General features: G+C 36.4%; 1 protein-coding gene across 1 annotated transcript in view; it reads right to left on the reverse strand.

The window, feature by feature from the left end:
• The window catches only part of LOC120542286 (cationic amino acid transporter 2-like), a 101,370-nt gene that overhangs the window by 44,329 nt on the left and 31,362 nt on the right, over nucleotides 1-25,679 (reverse strand). The window contains exons 2-8 of the mRNA XM_039774621.1: nucleotides 16,510-16,885; nucleotides 11,544-11,699; nucleotides 11,006-11,165; nucleotides 8,736-8,872; nucleotides 7,360-7,582; nucleotides 4,583-4,719; nucleotides 1,021-1,123 (exon numbers count right to left, since the gene is read on the reverse strand). Of these exons, the coding sequence (XP_039630555.1) occupies nucleotides 1,021-1,123; nucleotides 4,583-4,719; nucleotides 7,360-7,582; nucleotides 8,736-8,872; nucleotides 11,006-11,165; nucleotides 11,544-11,699; nucleotides 16,510-16,879 (1,286 nt within the window). The 5' untranslated portion in view covers nucleotides 16,880-16,885. The remainder of the gene's footprint in view (nucleotides 1-1,020; nucleotides 1,124-4,582; nucleotides 4,720-7,359; nucleotides 7,583-8,735; nucleotides 8,873-11,005; nucleotides 11,166-11,543; nucleotides 11,700-16,509; nucleotides 16,886-25,679) is intronic.

Below are 25,679 nucleotides of genomic sequence, written 5' to 3' on the forward strand. Positions count from 1 at the left end.
AGCTCACAATCATATGCTCAAAATGTACATAATGCAAAATGTGCAACTCATAAACAGGAAACTAAAGCATCATGGGTAATTTTGAATTGAAGACCTAACACCATATTCATTGGTCAAGAGTCTTCCCCTGATCATTATTTTCCTGTTTATGATTTGTAAGTGGATACATTACAAGTGGATTTGTGCTGCTTTGCAAGTGGCTTTGAGAGTTTTCTTTGATTATTTGGCAGGAAATGCTTACACATTATTTTGACTTAGATTTGAATTGGTTTGATTGCCTGATTATTTTCAAATTGCCGGATCTTGACCTTAGCCAGTCTCTAAAGTTTGTTTCAGCATTTTCCCATCTCCTAGTCTTTTACGCAACCTTTTACACAGTAATAGCTTGCAGGAATAATCACAGAGCACCCCTTTCACTTCTATTTACAGTTTTATTTTCAAGATGGGGTCTCCAATCAACAGCATGGGCTTTTGACCCCAAAAGGTCTTCTCTCTACTTAGGGAAACCTTGGTAAAACCTGTGTCTTTGGCGTCCCTGTGCTAATCAAACCTTGTGGCAGTTGGATTCAAGACCTTAATAGGAACTGAAGTGAATAGATAGATAGATAGATAGATAGATAGATAGATAGATAGATAGATAGATAGATAGATAGATAGATAGATAGATAGATAGATAGATAGATAGATAGATAGATAGATAGATAGATAGATAGATAGATAGATAGATAGATAGATAGATAGATAGATAGATAGATAGATAGATCTTTTCATAACATTGTCAGCTGATGTAATGCCTCTGATGCAAAGGATCATGAGGCTTGAAAGTCAGATTACTTTAACTATATAACTTTATAAGTGTTATAACTTTAATTATATCTAGAATTTAAATTGTGTGCTGCTCTTTCATAGCCCAAATCTGAGAAGATACCTTTAGTAGAAGATGCAAACAAGAGAACTCTGCCTCTCATTTTCCACACTAGTTCAGTGGGTAGGGCACCAAGTAGGCTCAAAGTTACTTACCTGAGTATTAAAACACAAAGAGCCACCAAAGTGTAGGCAAATAAAGTACCAATAGACATCATATCCACTAAAGCCTTTAGATCAAACAGGAGAGCCATGATAGCTGCAGAAAAACAAGGATGAATTAAATGTGAATAATCTTGGTCCTGTAAATAGCATTGAAATTATAGATACAGGACTCTGTTTGAATGACGATATATTTTAATGTTTTTATTTTTACACTGTATGCACAGTTTTCTTTTTTTTTGTTTTGGCAATTTCCACTTGTGAAACAAATCATTTATAACCTGACTTTATACTACTAACTACACTATTACCATGAACCATTAGCCAAGGCTATAAAATATGAATTGGCACTGTAGTATTACACTATAGTATAAGAATTAATGTTAAAAAGATAAAGATGAAAAGGTGGAAGTCTAAAAGTCTAAAGGAAGCAGAATGGACAGTACAAACAGTAAAAACCTTATTATGAGTAATGCATAAATGTGTAACTAGTCATATACTGTAGTTAATATTGGTTACTTGACAATATTACTTGAGCTATTACAGTTGATGTTAATAAAGTGCACTACATTCATATATTAATCTTAAAACCCAGTTAATCCAATAATAAAATGCTTTGAAAATGTATTTTTTGAAGACTAGATTTAAATGTTTTTTAAGATCATATAGATTTATTTTTTTTCTGTTATTTATTCTTTAATATTATTGCTTAATCGTATTTGTTTTTATTTTCTTGTAACTTTCTCTTTCACATCATGTAAAGCACTTTGAACTGTATGAAACTGTGCTACAGTACATAAATTAATGTTGGTGTTGTTGTTCCGGGAATGCACTCCACAACAACGAAGTCACGTTAAAGTAACAGTAACATGGAGCTGCCCCAGAAAACACAAAATGTCATTGGAAAGACGCAGAATATTTTTTCCAACATTGAAACAGAATCTTTGTGGTAAATTAATACAGCAATCATATTCAGCGAACCAAAAATCCTACAGTAAAACGTAATAGAAAAAAAACTAAACATACATAAAAAATTTGCAAGCATCCAGAAACCATAGCACCAAGAGCTGAGCCCTTGCTTTTAACTTACAGCCTATGGAGGCTCTGTGCCATGTAAAGGAGAAGCACCATGAATACCCCTTCAAAGATCTATAGAAATGCAGCTGCACATTCATTAAAACTTTCATGCACATACTGTATGCAGGTAAGATATGTTATTCAAACAGACGAAATAAAAACTGCTGCGGAAGAGCACTGTGATGATATTTGGGTGGCATATTGTTAGGAAGGCTTAGAAGCCAATAATTTAAAGAGTTGAAAAAAAGGAAGTCACAGTTTTTGAGTCTTTACTAGTAGAAATGATAAAATTAGAATGCAATGTATTCAGCATATAGCAAATAATTTTTAGCATATTAAAAAGGTCAGTCTCCAGCATTAGATTGTCAACCACAGACAGTAAAACATACTGTGTTAATACCTCCGCACTGTACCACACCAACAGAACCCAAAAACTGGAAGGAGTATTATTGACCTAATTGAGAAGAATCCCAAGTGCTACTGTGGCCATCCGGGAGCTGAAATATGCACACCTGATATAAAAATAAAGTTAATCTAGAAGAAAAAAATGATTATCAAGTTAAATATATGGAATTATATTTAAAAATTAGTGTAACAAATTAACAAATGATCTGGTCACAGTGGGAACACAAGAAGGAAGGAGTAAGATTTCCAAGCTGGAACTATTAAAAAGGACAAAGATATTTAGATACAGTGTGCCCAGTAACTGAAATGTAGTTAAAAAATGAAAACTGCTGAAGCACATAAAATCGGACTAAAAAATGCTCGGCTGTGATCTACAGATGTGTGTTTTAACTCAAATATACATTCCTAAAAAAATTAAGAGAATACTTATAAATGAAATATTCAAGTGGAAAACCTTTACTGAGTAATACTGTGTACTTTGTTGAGAACAAAATGATGTGACAACGGTCAACGGAAACCAAGATCACCAAGCCATTGAGGGCTGGATTCAACATCACTCTGAAAATCAAAGTTAAAAGACTGAAGTCACAGGCTGATTCAAATTGTGTGAATTTCAGCATGACAACTCATAATATGACTCAGTAATGTGTATGGCCCCCACGTGCCTGTATGCACTCCCAAAAAAGGTCTGAACATGTTCCTGATGAGATGGCGGATGGTGTCTTGGGGGAACACCCCCCAGACCTGGATCAGGGCATCAGTGAGCTTCTGAACAAGTCTGTGGAGCTACTTGGCATTGGATTCATGTCTTGGAATGTGTGGGCCAATCAGTGGCATCAATGCTGTTTTTATCAAGGAACTGCTTACACGCTCTGGCCACTTGAGACCGAGTATTGTCCTTCACCGGGAGGAACTAGGGGCTCACTGTACCAGAGTAACATCTGACAATGGCCCTGAGGATTTCATCCTGGTACCTAACAGCAGTCAGGCTACCATAGGCTTGCACATGGAGGTCTGTACGACCCTCCAAGGTATGCTCCCCAGACCATCACTGACCAACAGCCAAACTGGTCATGCTGGATGAAGATGCAGACTCCAGACTCTTGTCTGTCACATGTGCTCATTGAGAACCTGCTTTCATCTGTGAAGAGAACAGGGCACCAATGGCAGAGCTGCCAAATATGTATTTGCTGGTGAATGCCAATTGAGCTGCATGGTGATGGGGTGTGAGCACAGGTCCCTCTAGAGGATGTCGGTCCCTCATGCCACCCATGAGTCTTTTTCTGACAGTTTGGTCAGTAACACCAGTAACCAGCTAGAGGTCATTTTGTAGGGCTCTGGCAGTACTCCTTCTGTTCCTTTTTACACAAAGGTGCAGATATTGGTCCTGCTACTGGGTTGATGCCCTTCTCCAGTCCTGTTCAGCTCTAAATATTGTAAACGGCCCATCTACTGGCATTTTCTCAAAGCTCTTGAGACTGTGCTGGGACACACAGCAAACCTTTTTGTGGTGGCACATATGGATGTGTCATCATGGACGAGATGGACTACCTGTGCAACTGGAATCGGCTGCAAGTATCACCTCATGCTATCAGTAGTGACAAGGACACTAGCAAAATGCAAAGCTAGAGAAGAATCAGTCAAGAGGGATAAAAAGAGAGCAATTGTCTGTGGCCACCACCTGCAAAACCTTTTTGGGGGTTGTCTTGCTGTTGCCTCTCCAGTGCACCTGTTGTCACTTTCATTTGTAGCAAAGCGGGTGAAGTTGATTCACTATCGCTTATGCTTCTTAACTGCTCTGATTGGTATCCCACAAGCTTAGTTGACTAAGTGTTAGACTGTGATTATAAAGTGTTCTCTTAATTATTTTGAGCAATATAGATATAGTTACATTAAGTTTACATTTACCAATTTTACTTGTTATTTGAAACATTACAGCATATCCAACTTTCAATTAATTTCTGTGCTGAAAAACAATTAGTGAGAACGTATTGTATTTAGGAAATTCAGATTTTCAGAGGAAAGCTCTGGACTCAAGAAAAGTGTTTCAGTTGGGCTGATAAACAAGACAAACCTGCAACTGCTCCCGACGTGAGTGTGGAAATAACTGGACTCTTGCGAGAACTGACCCGTGCTAAGAATTTGAAAATGAGCCCATCTCTGGCCATGGCAAGCAAAACTCTAGGCATTGGAAACATAGATCCAAGCAAACTGTAGGGCAAAAAAGAAAAAATTTATAAATATTTTAAAAATGCAACAATAAGCTCATCTTGAAACGTGGGTGAGGCATTAGATTAGTTCTTTCTAATAGTATGCTTACAAAGATTTCTACCATAACCTTACACTCAGATTGTTTAATTGAAGTAGCAAAACAAAGTTGAGAAAAATGGTTTAACTACATCAATACAGAATTACAAAGCATAGCTATAAAGTTGTTACAGAGGTAGTTTCAAAGCTATCATTATGTTACTACATCATATTCTAAAAAAGTTGAAAAGTACCTTCAAAACATTTCAATTGTAATGAATACAGTCATGCAAATACAATTTATGTTTTATTTTGTTACAGACAGCATAAAACAATACAGTAATTTATCACTTACATTTGTACATTTTCAAAGTAACCAACCACATGCTATCAATATAGATGTAACTTTCTACAGAGTGGCACACAAAAAAAGTAGACCTGCATATGGCAAGGAACCCCGCTGTGGATTTATAAGCAGTAAACATTGCCAGGTGGAGCTAGCACAAAGTACTCATGAATGTTGTGATTTCTGTGTGCTTAAAGAACATGCTGTACTCATTGGAAAAGCATATTTCAATTCTGGAGCCATATGCTGTTATGAACTAGAGAGTTCCAAAGCACACACAGTCCCAAAAATACTCAAAATGACCTAAGGAGGGAGTAAAACTGTCAAAACCCGGCTAGTGACACAAAGAGCAGCATAGAATCTTTACAAAATAAAGATTGATTTTTGTATAAAAAATGTTCTGGCAAAGAAGTTGCCTGAAATGGCAAAGACAATCAAAAGCAATGTTCCAAAACACGAATCCAAAGAATAGAGGAAAAGCAAAGCACAATGTCAATAATTTTATAAGTCACAAAAGCTCAGATATAACACAAGAGAACTCACCATACCACAAGCACATTCACAATGAACCGCAAGGGACTGTGGGTTTTCTTTAGCCTTTATAGGCCCTTTGCCATGATGGGCACTCTTGGGGGACCACCCACAAAACACATTGAACATTATAGAATAAGTATAAACACACATACATTAAATGACCAAAAATATTAACAAAAATAAAAGCATCAAAAATTAACATAAAAGACATTAAAATGGCTTTGAACTCCAACCAGGAGAGGAATTCAACAATTTTTTATGATGTTTGTAGTTTACTTTAATGCAGAGCTAATTTCTTCACTTGTTTGTGGATTAAGAATATTTTTGTAGTGTTTCTATATTTTTTACTAGTATTTGGTTATTTTTCTTCCCATTGTAGCAAATGCCATTTTGTATATTTTCATTTTTAGAAGCATCCCTAATGTCTCATGTTACGATGGCAGTGATCTATCAACTTTAATGTGTTGTGGATTGCAAACACATTTTGCTGTGTTTCTGAGTGTTTTTGACAGTTTGTGGCATCTGAACTTTATTCTATGTTTGGTTAGCATTTTGAGCTCTACTGTTTTGTGTTTGTTGTTTTCCCTGATTTTTGACCTCAGCGTATGTATGGGCTTTGATTCTCTCTTTTGTCTCCAGGTCCTTTTCCTTAATTCTGCTTTTCTCACTGTTGGCAATTTACAACTGGTGAAAAAGTTAAGTACTGTTTTTTCTGTAAGCAATTCACAGAAACCAAAAAACCCTTCAACCAGAGGTTGTTTCTAACATTATAAATCATATGGAAAGAAGTCCTCAAAAAGCCGATGTCACATTGTGTGTCTTCTAGTTATTGGCCACCCCAGACTTGCTGACTGCAGGGGTTGATCTTGTCACCTCACCTTGTCAGTCTAAACTGCTGAAAATGGTTGAGAATGTCACATTTACTGGTTGAGTGCATCCTTTTCCTGACAACTACTAAGTGTACTGCATGATGGCACTGGTGCTGTACAAAGGCTATTAGACATGATGAGTCCAGCAGCAATCTTAGCATTTTTTTTCATTATTTCGTGGTATACAAAACACAAGACATTAGACAAACAAGCTCCAAAACATGGGCATTCTTATTCCTCGATGCTACATTATATGCATTGTATTTCCTGATGAGCATTGATTGGCTATCAGCCCTCATGTACACATGCCTTACCCTACAACTAAGGATAAAATCAAACCTTTTAGATTTCGTCGAGGTGAGTCATGGACTAGTTGGAGTGAGTTGCTGGGCATGTCACATTAGGAAACCAGCATCACAGGAGCACTCCACCGACTGCCTCTGACCTGCTAAGATTATGTAAATGAAGGCTATGACTGAAAATCCCCACGTATAATATGATATGGCCTTAAGCTGAAGCAGTGTGTTTAACAATAAATAGGCTGAGGATTGTTTTCGGGAACATAGCATGTTGTATGAAGCTTTGGATCCCTAACAGGGAACATAATTTTCAGCTCGGCCTTTAAAATGGTTAATAAAATTCTTTATACTAACTTCATGACATATGCACTGACACTGGGCTACTTTTCATGTTCCACCCTGTAATTGCATGAGATGTTTTGGAACACTCTTGCCATCAGTTCACATAACATAGCACACTGCTTCAAATACATTTTATTTTTAGTTTAGATTCATATTTCCTTCTATGGAATGAAGAATGTAGTTCTTACCAAACATTTCCTCCTGGTAACCTTACCTGGTGGAAAGTGCACAGAGGGAGCCCACCGCTACTACATATTTTGCAGGATTCCATCCAACATAATCGAAAGCCGCAGGTAGTGGGCTATGGATACTAAGCTCGTAATATGGCATCATTAGAGTAAGAGCTGCTGAAACCCCAAAGTAAGCCAGGAAGCAGATCACCAAGGAGACTACAATCCCCACTGGGATGGACCTCTGTGGGTTTTTCACTTCTTCTCCTAAAAAAACAAGTGCAAGATATGGATGAGCACAAATAATTTATCTAATATCAGACTACATTCCCAAACAATATCTTTTTGATATTCTGAAGCCTTGAATGGTAATCTTAGATGACTGTGCAGTTCTAGTATTGACGACTATCTGGTCCTGATCTGAAATAATTACTAATTACGCGATTTCAGGTAAAAATTACACACCATATCTAGTTTAGTGGTGACAATTGACATGGAAGTCTTGAGTCACAGGAGCCTAAAGCCTAGCATTGTCTTTTTGAATGCAAGGTGGGCAGCAGCCTTAGATATGGTGGCAATTCATCACAGGGCACATTCACGCTCACCCCTCACATATGGACCAATGCAGAGTCCTCAAAAACACCCACCATTAACCTGATCATTATATATTAGTGATGTGGATGTACTAACCACACCGACAGTGATGGTACTGGAATGAAAGCTCCTGAAGGTACCGTTGTGAGGTTGATGCATTGACCATTGATATTTAGATATTGTGTCATTTCTAGGAAGATTTTCTAGCTAATGTGCATTACTTTGTTATGCCCTTTAAAATTATCTCTATGACATTGATGACCCAATAAACCTATAAATTTATAAATATCATTAACATCCACATTCTGTACCAGACTTGACATGGTAAGGGTCTCTGCATCACTGCAGTAATTAGCAAAAGGAAGGGAAGGTGGGGTGTCTGTCCTTTTCAGGTCACACATAAGTAAAGGCTAAAATCATTTTTATACTAGGCCACTCTGCCTCTTTTTACCACCTCAATTCCTTGACTGTAGAATAAGCTGAAGTCCCTTAACATGAGGAGCAGTAGAGCATACAACATTCAAGAAGGAAACCCTCCAGCCATCAATTTAAAAAGGCTCCCAGATTTGCAAGGCCACAATGCAGCCCACTGCCCCACCATGCTGACTCGTTCTAAAGAAAGAATCCCTACATTTTTATAATCATTAAATGTAGCCAATCATGAAGAAAGCTTGCAAATATAGTTTTTCTCTGTTTAGTTTTATGATTTCTATTTAGTGAGTGGAACTCTAATCAGTTCCATGTAAATATAGACAAATCGTCATCATTACATGGGCTAGAAATATGGGACTGTCTATCTGAGCCTGATTTATAGTCACTCCATTACCTGTCGTTGCAATGCAGTCAAAGCCAACAAATGCATAGAAGCAGGTAGCCGCCCCAGCCAATGTTCCTTCAAAACCGAATGGAAAATATCCTCCTGTGCCTATTTTATAGGTTGAATTGCTGCTACCTGAATGGTTTCTAAATGTAAAAAAGTGCAAATATTTCAATTAAAATAATCAAATTGTTCAAAGTCCACACTTAATTCAGTAAGAAGTTAATAAACTCCGGAAAGATATTAATTTTAGCATCACAGAAATGGTTTAAAAATCATCTAAATGTGGAAGTATTAAGTTAAGTTGTATAAAGCAAAGAAGGGGGTAGAAGTGAAGAAAGGGATAAACCAAAGCCTGTTGCCTTTTTGGGGCTGCCTACACAAGTCCTGAATCCTTATCTTCTTGGTGGGGTGGCTCGCCCACCAGCCAACATCTTAGGTACCAAAACAAAGCATTCCTGTTTTCACTTCTTTCTCCTTGTCTGTCAGACAAGCCTGACTTTCTCTTCCTCTTGCCAGTGAGCTTCTCCCAAAACCTCCAGAGTCAATCTTCCCTCTGCTGTAAGATGACTTCAAACCTCCTCTTGGGCCCAACTGGTAGCCAAGCCATGAATCACTTTGGGGTCAATGCCTTTGTTACATGGATACTTCCTGCCAGACTTTCCTGATGCCATTTTCTTTCCCCTTCACAAGGAAGGAAATCTCACTCAGATTACAACTCTCTCTGTTATACAGTGGTTTCCCTGCCATGCCTAATGATTTCTACCATCTGCAAATGCCCACAACTTGGCCATCTTGATGATGTTTTTGCCCCAGTTAACTCTTGTCATCTGGGTACACCCTCGCATTTTATAATAAACTGCTCAGCCATGGTCATTTCGTTGTGTATTTCTATTTTTAATAAGTATTAGTTTTTTAATTGTTATATTCAGAATGGTTACTGTCAGTATTTTTAATTTTGTGTCCATTAGAGATAAATTTTATACTGATTTTGTTTTGTTTGTTTGTTTGTTTGTTTTGCTTTGGAGAATTCAAATTTGATGTCAGCTTATTTTTTTAGCTCTCTGTTCACAAGTCATTCCTTTTTCCTGTTATTACGTCACAACATTTTATTTATTTGTTGACACCGTCATTTTCTAACTTTTGTATTCCATTTCTATGGAGATGTATCCCATGATGCTCTGGGAATACTCAACCTTTGAAAGTATTTAGGCTATCATGTATAGACCTGCATTATCCAAGATCTGAAAGAGCTTTACCCAGAATCATTTTTGTTTTGATGATTCCTGACATTTTGAACATCAGCCTTGTTTCTTTGAAATATGATTTACAGTTTGCTTTTAGGCATTGGCGATTGATCTCACGGAATTGTGATAAAGACTTTAGCTCGATACTTTAACCACATCTTTTCTCCTGGCCCTTTTCTGAAATCTTTTTCTGCCTCTTTCGATAGAACAGTAACACATTGTTATTAAATTGTTTATTTTTTGGAAGTATAATTTTTAGAGATGTTTTTCTACCACTATCATGTTACAGTTGCGTTTGACATTCCTCTGTGGGCACCATCATTCTATGTGCTGTTTTTCATGTGTGCTACCATAATGTCTATAACAATGTCTGTAGCTTGTCGTGGATACTGACAACATGCAACATATGATCAGATCTCGGCTAAAAAACATGGCCGCTGAAAGATTAGGAAAACACCTAATAAAAGACTAGCTCCTAAAAATTAGGAGCACATTTACATAGGGTTAAGTTTGGTAAAGAACATCTTGATTTGACTTATTGGTTGTACATGTTGATTTCAGTTAATACTAACTCTAGATTTCTGTGCTTCGACTGCTGTCTGTTTTTCTGACAATCCATTATAATTTCCTTAAAAAAGTTCTAATTCCTTGCTGCTCAATTCATTTTCATTTCTGCATGGCTTTGCCATTTTCTAAAACAAACAGAATTAATGTTAGGAGATTGATCTCAATGAAAGGTCGTCATGAACAGGGGAAGAGAACTGGACTCATTAAAGTATCTTGCCTTCTAGCTCTTTGATGACACTCACCTTGTGGTTTCTTTTCTAAAGGGAATTAATGCACAGTAATATGTTGAAATTCTTGAAGTCACATACGTAACAAGTAATTCAAGTTAAATTAAAGAAAAGTTAAACAGAGCAGGAAAATAAATCAAATAATAGGAATTGAACAATGAAGTCAGGCCAACTCATAGTAAATATGTAAAATTGAGTTTTTACATATTTACAAATAAATAAATAAATAAGCACATACCCATCAGTGATATTTAAAAGAGCATCTGGATTAATTTCCCAGTTCTTAATGTCTCCTTTAATGAATCCAGAGATTATGACAAACAAAAGTACCACGATGTTAATGCCAGTGAAGATTTTGTTGACAGTTGTAGATTCCTTTACTCCGAAAGCTAGGAGGCCTTAAATTAATAAAAAGAGCCATTTAAACATTAGCTTTTGGCATTTATTGCACTGTTTTAGTGATAACCCACCATACACTTGATACCAAAATACACTATGAAAAGAAAGCACTTTGGAGTTTCAACATATCAAAAATTGTTGCATTATGTCATGGCAGTTTAACAGAAGCTTTCTTTTTTTTACATTTTAATTCATCCATATGTTTTACAATTTAATCCATCCATCCTTATTTTTTTGATTTTTTCATTTTAGCTTCCAAGGGCCATTGCCTGATCCCACGGCATCCCTGGAGGAGTCTTCTGTCCATCTGAGCTGAAAAAACAAATAATTCCCAACATTTCTCAATAGCTCACAAATCACAGGTGCAAATTACATACCTGCTAGTAATAAAATGAGGCCAGCTGCAAAAAAGTCAGGGTAGGGGGCCAGACCTGGTAGATTCATTGGTGTATGGTTACTTAAATAATTGAAAATTTTGTTATCAACAAGGTCATTAAATGTCCCACTCCATGCCCTTGCAACACTTGAAGCTCCTTAAAAAGACAAACCAGGAAAACAAGAAATAAATATATAATGAAGCATATACAGTATATTGTTACACTTTTAACAGTCAGCTCTTGTTTCAAAAATATAATATTGTATTTTACTATATAGTATTCTGCCATCAGATTTTCTTATTTTAATTTATGATGTTGAAAAAGTACCTATATTGATACATTACAGCATGTTTGGGGTATATTATACTCTCTATAGGCCAAATAAACTGTGGACATGGTTTAATCGCTACACATAGAAAATGTTGAAGAAAATGTCAATACTCTGCTTTGATTGGAGGAGGACAATCATCTTAGTGTGGCAATGTCACCAGGGGGACACCCAAATAAATGTCTATAAAAAGTTTTGCGCAGTGCTTCTGGCTGAAACCACCAAGGGTAATCACCATCCTCGATGAAACGATCTCGTATCCGCAGGCTCAAATCACGAAGAGAAACCAAGACGAAAGTGTCAACTGCGTACGCATCATTACCACGCTGCACTAACTGGCCAGGTGTCCATGCGTTACATCGTATAATCATCTCTCTGCTAAGTTAGAGCTCTGAGTGAGACACTAACCCTAACGACATCACTGACGTCATGGATCCTTTTCCTGAATCATATTCTTCCCTTGTTTGTTATTTTTTCATTTGTTTTCATATTATTATTATTTATTTTGAAATGGCTTGTCGCAATTTTGGTTTCTTCTGGTTGCTGCCACTTTGGGTCACAGTTGCCATGCTGCTTTTTTGGTTGCAATGAATTACATCATTGATTTCACAGTATGAAGATCAGCACTTCAGACCTGTATTTATCCAAGTTTTGCAGATTCCTACAAAACGTCTTTTGTGCTGTTTCTCTTGTTATTACCCTCTAAGATCTCTCAGTTTCTAACTTTAGCATTAGTATTTTGACTACAGTTCTTTGGGTTTCTATTTTGGGTCTAACGCATTCTCAGTAAGTCTTTTGATAATGGCTTCTTTTGTTTTTACGACTCTTCTCATGGTCATCAAATTACTTTTCGATGCATTCCAGTGCTAACCATAATACTTAGATTTATAAGTGTAAGACAATACAATGTAATACAACTTATTTTTTGTATAGCGTTCTTCACTGAGTGCACATGCATATTGCTGTGTGCAATTCTCAGTTAAAATAAAAAGTATAGACTATACTAATTGCCAAATACAGAATGTGTACATGTATAAATGCAGATTTGTTAAAACACACAAAGAACAAGGTAGAAGACAGAATGAACCAGAGAAACCTGAGCCTGGTGATGTCAGGATGTTATCTGGTATCCTCTGTTCTGGCCATTAGGTTTAAAAGATTACTTCCTAAGATTACTTTCCAACGATACTCATTGCGAGTAATGTCAGGAGGTGTGTGAAGGTGCGCTCTTCCCTCAGAGGTGCAAAGTGTGACTGTAATTCCAGCAGACATGCTGATTGTATTTTGTTGATTTAGTCCCTTTGTAAGTGGAGTTAAATAACTGTTATACACAGTAAGATAGCCATGTTTGTTTTGCCAGTCATGAGTTGCCTTCAGATGAATCAGTCTAAGCATATTTTATTGACATGCTTTACAAGCTTCTGTTACATCATTTCTTCTACAGATCCCATTTTTTACCAAAAGTCAGTTGATAAAAGGTGTCCTCTGGTGCAGTCATGTTCTTGTTGTTTATGGAAGGAATATAGAAGCACAAACTATCATTTTCATAGGCAGCAACATATTTACCATACACCTAGCAAACAATTTATAAATTATGAGGGGCCAAAGTTCATATTGTCTGCCAAGAGGAGGAATAGGTCTGTGCTGACAATGGCAATTTGGGCACCGTAGCATAACGCTGATAATGCTGATTATGTAATTTGCCTTATACGTACATTAAATAAGACCTGCTTACTTATATACTTGCATATATAAATTAATATTTCACTTGGACATCTTGCAAAATTGTCATGTCATCGAACCTCTGTGCACTACACTCATTTTAGAGGTTTTTCTCTCCTCAACCCTTTCCTGTGCATCTTTGTTTCCATTGTCTCTCTCCCAATTCTTTTATCTCTTTATTTGTTTAAAAATATACAGATTTTGAGGTACCACAGTTCATTTGGAGGTTCTGGAGCACAGTCACAGTCAGCTCTGGCACAAACCAGCTGCTGCATACATCGCGTCCATTCTCTCTGAAGTCTTTATGGCCCACTTGGACATATACTGTGTAATTATAATATTGTACCATTCTAACACACCTTTGGTGTTTTTCAAAAACATTTTAATCAAAATTTGCTTTGCACAATTATTTTTAATTTTAAGGAAAAAGTGAAATGAGCATTAACCTTGCCCATTTTGTCTACAAAATTCAGCAACACCACGCTACCATGAAACACTTGCAATATCCCTGTGTTTCTATTAGTAAATCACTACAGTCTGACCGCAGACAGAGTGAAGACTGAAGACTGTGATCTGAAAATCTGCAAGATGGCCTTCTGTACAAGGCAGTCTGAAGGTATCTCAAACTTCAAAATCAGACCTCAAATGCGGTATACACTGAGTGGCCACCACAAAAAGCTTAAATTATTTGTGGCATGGGCTCAACATGGTTCCAAAAGTGTAGGGATGTTGGCCCATATTGATTACAAAGTAATGGCTGATCTGTAAATCAAGTTGCTTGTTCTTTTTCATCTTGCCAATTATAAATTGGATTGAGATCTGACCACTAGTGAGGTCATTGCATTAAGGTGAATTCAAAGTCATATTTATAAAACTATTCCTTGTCTATTCTAGCCTTATGACATTCAAAATTGTCCTGCTGGAGCATTGGACAGCACATAACCAAAATGAAGAGATGTACCGGATTATGAGTTATCTTCAGAGCTCCTGTGGCATTGCTCTGCTCAAATCAACACACCACCATTATCACATCAGCACCACCACTACCCATATTAATTATGGGAGATCCACAGCCTTGGAAGTTTTTGCCATATCCATCAGGAAGAATCAAGGAGAACCAAAATTCAACAGAGCAGCAATGTTTTTTCAGCCCTTGAGTGACCAGTGTTTGTGTTCCTTGGCCCACTTTAACCACAAATTGTTCTTATTTGATCAACAGGATAGAAGTTGATGAGTCAAAATACAGGGAGCAGAGTTTGTGGAGAGTTTCTCTGACAGACTGTTATGCTAAATCTGCGTGAATCCCTTTCTGTATCGGCTAGTAAAAATGAATCAGTTTCTTATGTCTAAGAAGCCTTTATTTATCAAAGAAATAAAGAGTTTTTTTCAAGGTTCAGTATTTCCAATCATTTTCTTGACACATACAGTATAAGGTGAACAATACATAATAGATGGGCTTTTGTGAAACTCACTGGCTAATAAATGCAAAGCTATCTATGAACTTAACAAAAAATAAGCCGATCAAGAAAGCAATTGGTCTGGTAATAAAAAAAGTCTTTACATCATTTGGAAACATTTGTACAAAATCAGCTTCAAAATAAAGTTCATGACAGGTGTGGAGAGTGATGCTCAACAAAAAGTGCTACACTAATTTGGAGAAGGACAAGGTTAGAACAGAAGGTGAGAGTATAAGTATAAGAGACAGGAGACATTTTGCTCCTCATAGAGATGGAAATCTCTACATGAACTGTAAGTTAGGAAGTTTCACAAAAAAACGTTCCACAAAAAATAATTTTTTTCTCTTCATTTTTTTTAATATATATTTTCATTTCTCCTTTGGTGAATAAAGATGTTATTCAAATAAAAGGAAGCTTCCAGCAATGTGTTTTTATCATAAAAAAGTTTATTCTGCCTCATCAAAAGACATTTCAGTGAATATCCCAGCTAACACCTAGTGGCCTAAGGACCCTCAAGAGAGTGTGAATTACACCAAAGCGATCTATCTATCTATCTATCTATCTATCTATCTATCTATCTATCTATCTATCTATCTATCTATCTATCCACATCGTTTTAACACCAAGATATCTGGGCATGCATTAATAGATTATTTTGTTATAATTACCTATGTTTATCAAATTGAAATAGATTTATTATCATTTTAACACAGTTTTGTCAGTAAAGTCTGTAATACTAAAATTAATTTAATTGAATTAAATTGCATAGAACAAGTTGTAAAAAGGGCTCAATAGAGACTACAATTGTGACATAATATTTCCCTTTGACCAAGACAGGAGGCAAGTTGCAGGATGTCCAGGTGGCACTGCATTATGCCCAAATAGTGTGTATGGAGTTCAGGAGCAAATGGCTTTGGGGACACTAACGTAAGTCCAGAGCGCTGGAGGACTATAGAAAGTGTTTTTGGAGTCCACAGTGTCCTTAGTTGGTTATCTAATATTATCTAATATGTCTTTGCAACCTAGTAAGATGCAGGGACACTTGGAGCCCCTGGGAAGTTCTGCAAGGATGACCCTAGGGTCTGATTTGCTGGAGTTGCCCCAAGAAATAGTTAGAGGCAGAAAATAAGAAGATACTCCTGATCACATGGCAGTTAAACTTTAAGTCCATTGGAGATAGGTGGAAGAGACGGGGCAAAGAGAGACATTTTTATTTTGAATTGTTCTGTTACTTGTGTGCCTTTTGCATCCAAAGCCCTGTACTGTCATCTTTTTGGTTACATTTAATCCTTTCTTTTTGTTATATTTATAGTTTATTTGGTATTTCTATTGTTTAGAATAATGAGAATTCTCCCCTTAGGCCAAAAAACTGCCTTTGCTTAACAAATGGACTGAGGCCATCACCTTCCAGTAGCCTTATTCTCACTGTATCACATAGTGAAACAAAATTGATACTTGCCTATCATATAAGAAAGAATCAGATTCCAGCCAGTGATGAAGGCCCAGATCTCACCAACAGTCACATAGCTATATAAATAAGCAGAGCCAGTTTTGGGTACTCTGGCACCAAACTCTGCATAGCACAAGCCAGCAAAAATAGAAGCCACTGCTGCAATAAGGAAGGAGATCATAATGCTGGGACCAGACGTTTCACGTGCCACTTCTCCTGAAAGTACGTAGACTCCAGCTCCCAGTGTGCTCCCCACTCCCAGGGCAACAAGGTCGATGGTGGCCAGGCAGCGATTGAGATTTGTCTCTTCTCCATCTGTAGCTATCGGCTTTCTCCGCGAAAGACTCTGGGTGGCATGCAATATCCTCCTTAGTAACATTATGTTCTGAAATAAAAATACATGAAATGTACAGATATATTAGGCCAATTTGGATGACTCTTCTATTGAAGAATAGCATGTTTATGAAACAGTAAGTCAACTTCAGATCAGTTAGCTCACACACCAACTTTAAGTAACTTAATTTTAGAGAACTCAGCAATACTTTGAGCATACAGTATGTGAGGTGGTATATAATGTGTGAAACAATCGATGTGAATAAAAAGAAAATATTTGAGAAAATAGTTGTAAGTGTAATCTGCGTCATCAGATGGCATACTGTATATGACATAAAACAGCAGCTTCTGCAATAAACTTCATTTACTTTTTTGTAAGATTAAGTAGAAAGAATTGGAACACTAACATATGACCATGAGGCTGAAGAATTCTTATCTTGTCAGAAGACTGTTTAAATTTAAAAAGCAAAAGAGGTTAGAAGAAATAAAAAATTTAAAGGGAAAAATACAGCGGTGACTATTAACAAATACAAATGACATTTAACATACCAAAATCTGAGTTCCATTTCGGAGTCTATGCTTGACCCTTTTAGGCTGTTGTTTCATCTGCTCTTCAGGTGTTTTGTGTGTTATTTTGATTCGGAAATTAATAATCACTTTACTAATGCTTTGTGTTTTCTCCAAGTGAGGTGCAAGTCCATCCCTGCTCACACATAACGGACTATGGTAGTAAAAAACAAACTACACAAATTGTGAGAAATTACAAAGACTATATTCACAAAATGCAATCTAGGACATATCAGAACCATGTCTAATCTGTACATGCCAAACCAATATAGTGATCATAGAAGATGATAGAAAGTGATATGGATTTAGTAGATAGATAGATAGATAGATAGATAGATAGATAGATAGATAGATAGATAGATAGATAGATAGATAGATAGATAAAATTCAAGCAGAATCAATCAGTAAAAGCACTGAATTGTATTTTAAAGCAATGATCTCATTAGTAAAATAAACCGATAAAGGTATGCAAGTCAAAAGAAGACAACAGTGTACAAAGATATTAGGAAGACCTTGAGGAGGCCACGCTAACAGTAATAGCTACTCGACTGTAACATTGTGGAAACGGAGGCATCAATTGATCACGGAGAAGCTTCAGTTGACTCAAACGTGGATTGAGTCCCTTTCAGAGAGTTAATGTGGGATTAATAGTTCCAAATCAAGTGTGTCCTCAGCTTCCATTTAAATGTTATACTTCATGGAATCTCATTCTCAGACAATGGTTGACAGATTCACAAACAGGAAGCCGCACTGCTGTAATACTACAAAATGTGTGAAAAAGAGTTTTGTAGCAAATGTTCAGGAAAGCAAGAAGAACAGATGGGTATCTTGGGGTGCTGCTGCTGACAGTTTTTTAACTTTAGAGCGCAGTTTAATAAACGATTCATTATCTGGCAGAAATCTGGTATAGTTGGGCCAGTTGAGTTGACATGAGACCCATGTGTTTGTTCCAGGACTGAAGCAGCAGCTGCATTTTGAGCTTGTGATCTTGTTGAGGGTTGAATTCTTGTTTTGTTAGTTTTTTGTTTTTTATTTATTTCTCTGTTATTCTTTCTAGATTGATTTTGAAGTAATTTGTTGTATACATTCTTCAGATTCTATCTGCTTAATTGTACACTATGCTACTTTCTTAGAACTAAATTAATAAGAAAAAAGTATCTCATGATACTTAGTTTTGGAAATCTGTTTTGCAAAGAGAATTACTGTATTTCGTAACATATGATTAAAACATTAAAAGGAGTTAAATATTAGATGGGGACAGAAGGTAATGATGCTGTATTTAACTGGTAGAATTAAGAGGTTAGAAGAAATTAATTAAGTCTTAACTGCATTAGATGCATGGAAGTTTTAACCCCAAGAATTTTTGCTGGTTATTAAAGTATAGTTTAACACGATCCAGATTATTACATATGTATATCACCATCACATGCACTAACTGTTCATTTTCCTCTGATCAAAAAGAAAATTAATTAATACTGCACGCGTAATGAATTAAATAATCGCTACTGGGTGACATGGTGGCACTGATTTGACATCTCACAATCGGAGCTGCTGCCAAGGTCAATTTCAGTGTGGAGTCTGCACGTTTTTCCTGTATCCTTATTGATTTTCTGTGGATGCTTCTGTTTCCTTCCACATCCTATGCTTGTTGGGTTTCACTAGTGGGTGTGAATATGGGTGTGTGCGTGAGTATGTTTGCCCTGGGCCTGACTGACATCCCATTTCTTGCTGACTCCAACTCCACTGTGATGCTGAAGGAGAATGAGTTAGTGCTAAATAAATGGAAACAATTAAAAATGTCTTGTTACATTTCATTTATAAAATTTTGATATTCTTTTTCATCATTCTTTTATTCATGTAATCTAAAATTTTAAGCATGTAATAATGATAATATTTTTTCTTAGAATATCCAAAAACTTGATTATTCAATAAGTAAGATATAGAAAAATATGCCAGTTGCCTTTTAATCTAATGTTATAAACTGCACACCTTGTTTCTTATTCAGCCACTGAAAATCAAACTGCAGATGACGAGCATACTGTGATTAAAAGTCCATATTCAGGTATAAATAAATCAAATAGAGTGTCTTAATGCCAGTTATTGTATTAAAATTGCTTTTCTGATCCTCATCTCTAGGGATTAACACATCCCATGGGAAAGGCACATTTCTTATCACGCATATTCTGCTTCTCTAGTGTTTCTAAAGCATATCTTACTCACCACAATCATGTTGTAATCCTTTTCCAAAAAACGTTTAATAAAGGCTGTAAAGCTTTAAGGAACAGTTAGCTGGCACTCTTTAAAAATGGAAAAAACAAGGGAGCCTTTATATACCCTTCTGTACCACATTCAGTGCTGTTTACTTTCAGATATGTACATTTATTAAGGGCTGGGCTGACTTATTCCATTGCATTAATAGTAAATCTGATATGTTTGGTTAAAATTTAAGGACCTTTCTAAAACGAAATATGATGGCATCGTCAACATTGAGTGAGAGTGAAAGAACTGTGCAAAATCTAAAGGTGACCATGGCGGGCTTTAACTCATAAAAACAAATCAGAAAACAGCAAATTTAAATTATTCTCCCTCCTGCACTTAAATCTGTTTCTTTTTTGTTTTAAAGTTTTTCATTATTTTTTATGTTCGGCTGTATGTTTTTCATTTTGCTTTTTTGTTTTCTTCATGTACTTTTCAGTCTGATTTTGGGCTTTTCTATTTGTGTTTAATTTCTGATTTTCAAAGGACAAATTACTAATAAAAACACAGATTTCAAAATGTGTTCCGTCAGCTTAGGAAATCCTAATTGATGGAGAATAGAATCTGGTAAAGGAGAGTAACGGATGGAGGTAATCCATTCAGTTGTCAATCTGAGACAATGTTTTAAAGCAACTAACAAGTTAGTAACAATACTGAAAGGAGGCCAGTTGGCAGTATGTAAGATTAGTGTTACCTTAGTCCCAAAAAAGGACTCACTTTGAGTAACACACTCCCAGCTTCAGGAAACACCTTAAAGCATACGGAGTCTACTAAGGAAAATGCAAAAATAATTCAAAAATATCTGGACACTTGAAAAATACACTTTAATGTAGAAAAATGAAAAGTTAACATTATTTATAAATACAGGAAGGACAGCTCTGACCTGCAGGGAGCAACTTCTGAAGTGGATTTATGTTGACACAACAACCTCATCTGGGCAATGTGCAGAAGCAATTCAAATCTCAGGTTATATTATGTAAAATGTCATGAAAAATTAAGGGTGTATTGTTCCTACTGTTTCAAAAGCTAGTAAAGCCAAGTAGCAGGGCACAAAAGGAAAGAGCCCACTGGAAAGAAGAGACCCCTGATTGGCCACATGAGTTCTTCTTTGACTCGAACGGCGAATACAGTTGCTGAGTTTGCATCCCTGGAGCCTATTGGGGATGTGCTGTTTGTGGAGTTCTAGCTGTGTAAAGACAGCCTGGTTGCAAACCCATCTTGAGCATTTTGTATGTTTGTAGCTCCCACACCGCAAATAGAGACAGACTGGCACCAAACTGCTACCAAGTGCACCCAGGGATTGAAAAGAATATCCCACTCATACAGGCTAAGGGAGTTAAACTTTATTTTTGAGCGGAGAAGGCTACATACGGACCTAATCCAGGTCTTTAGAATTTTCAAAGGCATTTTGAAAAACTGATGTAGCAGCAAGGTGAAAAAAAAATGATGTAAGACTTTAGCCAGGTAGCACTTCTTTGTACAAAGAGTTATGGAAATCTGAGCTAGTCAAAGAGGTTTAATGTGTTATGCCAGCAAAAAAACACAAAGCAGCCTGCCATCTCCACAGTTTAGATGCCTAACTTCTGTCTTAACCCAATTTGACCACCCCAGAAGTTTGTTTTTTGACAATGACCATTTAGGAGTAACTATTATATTTAAAGTAATTTTAAAAAAAAGTCTTCACCCAAGACAGAAAATAAAATCAAAAACAGAAAGAAGCCTTTTCTAACAGTTGTGAGTTGTTTTTCAAGCCAAAGAGTTTAACTGCAGAATTTCATAAGAATTGCAAAAAGTTAATCACCAACATTCTGTTATTTAAGCAGAGCCAAAACACTAAGATTAAACCCGAGTCATAATAACAGAGCTATGAGCTGGAACCATGTCAACCACACTGATCCGATTTGTAGCTCAGATCACAAGGCTCCTGCGCTACACTGTAGTTTATAAGTGAGTCCTTAAGAAGCAAATCAGAGTGGGGGTTCCTGGCAAACCAGTCAAGACCCCCTAGCAACCCATTAACTGCCTGTAGTGGCTTCTAAAATGAACAAATGAAAAGTAAGCTTTCAAAATATAAAAAATCTTGTGAAGCAAAAACAAAATCCTGAAGCACAAAAATTGTGTAGCCTTCCCAATTCTGAAGCACACAAATTTTTTTAACCTTCCCAGTTTTTAACAGGATGAACTGAATGATCTCTTATTTCTCAAATGTCTTTTTGAGATTTTAGAGATTGGGGACTGATGTGGACAAATCTTGAAATCAGCTCCAGATCACTAAAATCAAAAGGAAATGCTGATTTGGAGACAGATTGCAGATTTAAGACTACAGCTAATGGCTTTGGCTGGTCTCTCTCAAAAACACAAATGAGAATAAAAAATAAGGGTGAACGATAATTTGCATCTCCATGTTTCACCTTTTCTCAGCAATTACATTTCATAGATATTCTCCCAAAGGCTACTAGGTAACTTTAGGCCATTTCAGGCCTCCTTTACAGATGATGATATCATACATTTTTGATAATCCAGACATAATGAGATAGCACCTGACCAAATTAAAAACCAATGCATTTATGATCAGATAGTGATTGAATCGCTTAAAGAATATTTAGTGGTCATGATAAAGAATGCAATTACATTTAATAAAAATAATACATTTTATTTGTATAGAGCCTTTCCCATGCTCAAGGCACTTACAGAATATAAGAAAGAAAGGGTATATAGCATTGTACAAACCAAATAAATAAATAAAGAAGATTAAGACAGTAAATTCAGAGAAAGCCTAACAGACAACATAATTGATGGTCTAGCACACACATACCGGTTACATGAGCATCTTGACAGAGAGGTAAACTGAGAGAAGGGTAATAAAGTCAGGTAGAGCTAAAAGCCTTCCTGAACATATGAGTTTTGAGTTGTTTTTTAAAAGAATTCATGGAGTCAGTTGATTTGATTAATTTCGGTAGGTCATTCCAGAGTCTGGGCGCTATACAGCTGAAGGCCCTGCTGTCACCCATGGAGTGTAGATTAGTGTGGGGCACAACAAGATTGCCAGAATCAGAGGACCTTAGTGGGCGGGCAGGCACATAGTAATGGAGAAGGTCACTGATGTAGTTTGGCGCGAGGTTATTTAAGGCTTTGTAGGGTATTAGTAGAATTTTATATTCGATTCTGTAAGACACAGGGAGCCAGTGAAGACAGAGCAGGATGGGTGTGATGTGCTCGCTGCTGCTGGTTCGAGTAAGGACTCTTGCAGCCGAGTTTTAAATAAGCTGGAGCTGTGATATAAGATTAGAAGGGGCACCTGCCAGCAGCGAGTTACAATAATTGATGCGGGATGTGATAAAAGCATGGACAAGTTTCTCAGCATTAGAAAAGGAGAGGAAGGAGTGAACATGGGATATGTTACCGAGTTGAAAGTAAGAAAGTTTCTTAAAGTGGTTTATGTGGGTGGAATAAGAGAGGGAGGAATCAAAAATGAGACCAAGATTCTTTGCAGTAGAGGCAGGTCTGATGAGATCACCGCCAAGATGGAGTGGGAAGGAGCTCATTTTATTAAGTTGCATTTTAGTCCCAATTTGCAGGAGTTCTGTTTTGTTGCAATTTAATTTTAAACCCAATGTGAATGCAAATGTGCAAACAGCTACATAAACAGAAGCTGATATGAGGTTTGCATGAGGAAGACAACATGCCAAGTTTACCCAATATTTTGTCTAGATTTATTTTAAAAGGCACCAGATTACAGCAACTACATGCTTAAATTGTTCCCACACCTCCTTGTGTTAAGACGTATTATCTCGTTTCTGTTTTGAAGACGCTTCATCTTAATGTCCATTGGTGTCCACACACACTGTATGCAATGCACTTGTCAAATAAATCATTTCTGCTGAATCAACCATAAAGATACACTTGAATTTTAAAGACCTGAATTACATTTCATCCAGCTAAATATCATTTAAATATGAAACACATGTTATTGCCAAGTGATAAGGGGTCATTAGAATCTGTTATGTCAGATGAAGGATGTCACTTAGGAAAGTATGAAACAAAAAAATCATTACAGACCCATAAACACTTTGTAGAATGCTATTATACTACAAACAGGAGAATTTTCAGTAACTCCAAAGGCTACTTGGAAGCTTTCAGGTGGGAATTGCCATTTTCGATGTAGGGGTAAGAGACAGACTAACAATTTCATTAATTTTGTTGTCACTTTCATCCTTTCTACACATACCCGTCTGCTTTTACCTTGAATATCCAATTAAGTGGTCCAAAAGTCTTGTAAATCAAAATAATTAGGAAAATACAAATCACTAGCATAAATAACAGAAACCCATCAAAGTAAAGATGGAAGACGTTGCTTAAAAATGATCATTTTCCATGAAAAGAGTTAAACGCCCTTCAAACTAAAACAAAGCAAATCTTTCTTAGCACAGTGAGGTATTTACATTTGATGTTTAATTTATATACAATGCTTATTTAACTTTATTATTAAAGAGACTAAGTAAATGTACATATGCTTACTTAATCCTTTGAATTATGATTCATATAAAGAATGTTGGCATATGGCATACACAAATATGCCATGTGCCAATATTTTTTTTATTTCTTCTTACTGTTATGCTAATCTTGCATCAAGAGTCGGGGTGTCCTGCTTTCAATGAACAAAGTGATTTACTCTATTACTTATAGGATATTTCCTAAACCATGAAGAATGAGTGCCATGTTTGCCAGTTGAATGGATAAGTCCTTAACTGATAAAAAGGATGCCATTACTTGTTCCACATATCTAACAGATGGTGCTCATGACAAAGCTTAACTAAGACATAAAAAAGTTTCACAAACATTATAGCTAACATCTAATGAAGAATACAGGCTGTATAATCTTTTTTGAAAAATACAGATAAAACACTTCAGTAATATTGTTTTTGGTTTTTTTTTTTCCTTTTTTAATGTCTGAAGTTTATTAAAGGATCCGCAAGGCAATGTACAGAGAAAAATAACACAGTAGCCTTACAAATTACATAATAAAATTACATAGCAATATTGTTTTAATCAACATCAATTCCTGTACAACGCCGAGAGAGAGTCAGGTGATGGAGCCAGATTGTAAGAAAAGCCACACTAAATCTGGAAGACCACAAAATAATGATGGTTTACATTTTTATAAATGCATTCATTCAGCCACCCATCCATCCTACTTCAGCCAGAGTTTCCACCCTAACTTTAATGTTACTAATAAATCTGACCTGCATGTCTTTGGGATGTGGGGCGACAGCTGAAGTTCCCCAAGAAAAACTACCACAAACACAACCAGAACATGTAGACTCCATGTGGACACTAAGTTAGGAAGAATCGTTTAAGTTAAGGTCAAATAGGGATGATTTTCTTCCACCCTTATTACTTATGTACTGTAAATACTGAGAATCAGTGACAGAAAGAAAGGAGTAGAGAGCAAAAGACAAAGAGATAAGAGCAACCTAAGCACAGGTTCATAAGGTGAAGCATAATATGCAGAGTGCTGAGCAATACTAGGCAAACATTAATTTTTATCTGTGTTGTCTAAGAAACATAAAATCATAGCAGATTTCACAGACCAGAAGACATGATTTAGTTAATTAATCTTGTTTGCTTAGCTAATAGCTAGTGATAAACAGATGATTCACGCAAAGCTGTATTTGCAGTGAAACACAGAAACATTTCATGAAATCTGTGTTTCTAACATTGACACATGAATAAAGGTGTTTAGTTTCAGACTGGGAGGGTTTTAATAATTTCATTCTGTATATGTTTGCCTGTCACTTGGTGTTTAAATAAAGTTCTCCAGTGAAAAAACAATAATATCAGAGTCAATGACTGCCGCTTATAGACTTTCGGTTGAACTGTAAGACATGTGCTGTGATTGTTCTGGTAGTTCAGTATCCACTTTGCCAATAATAATGGCAGTCTTACCAGTCACAATCTTAAAGATGAATAAGCGATAAAAATGATTCTCACTGCATTCCTATATGGTGCTTGGAGAGTGCATA

Source organism: Polypterus senegalus, chromosome 13 (genome assembly GCF_016835505.1).
Source record: "Polypterus senegalus isolate Bchr_013 chromosome 13, ASM1683550v1, whole genome shotgun sequence".
NCBI lineage: Eukaryota > Metazoa > Chordata > Cladistia > Polypteriformes > Polypteridae > Polypterus > Polypterus senegalus.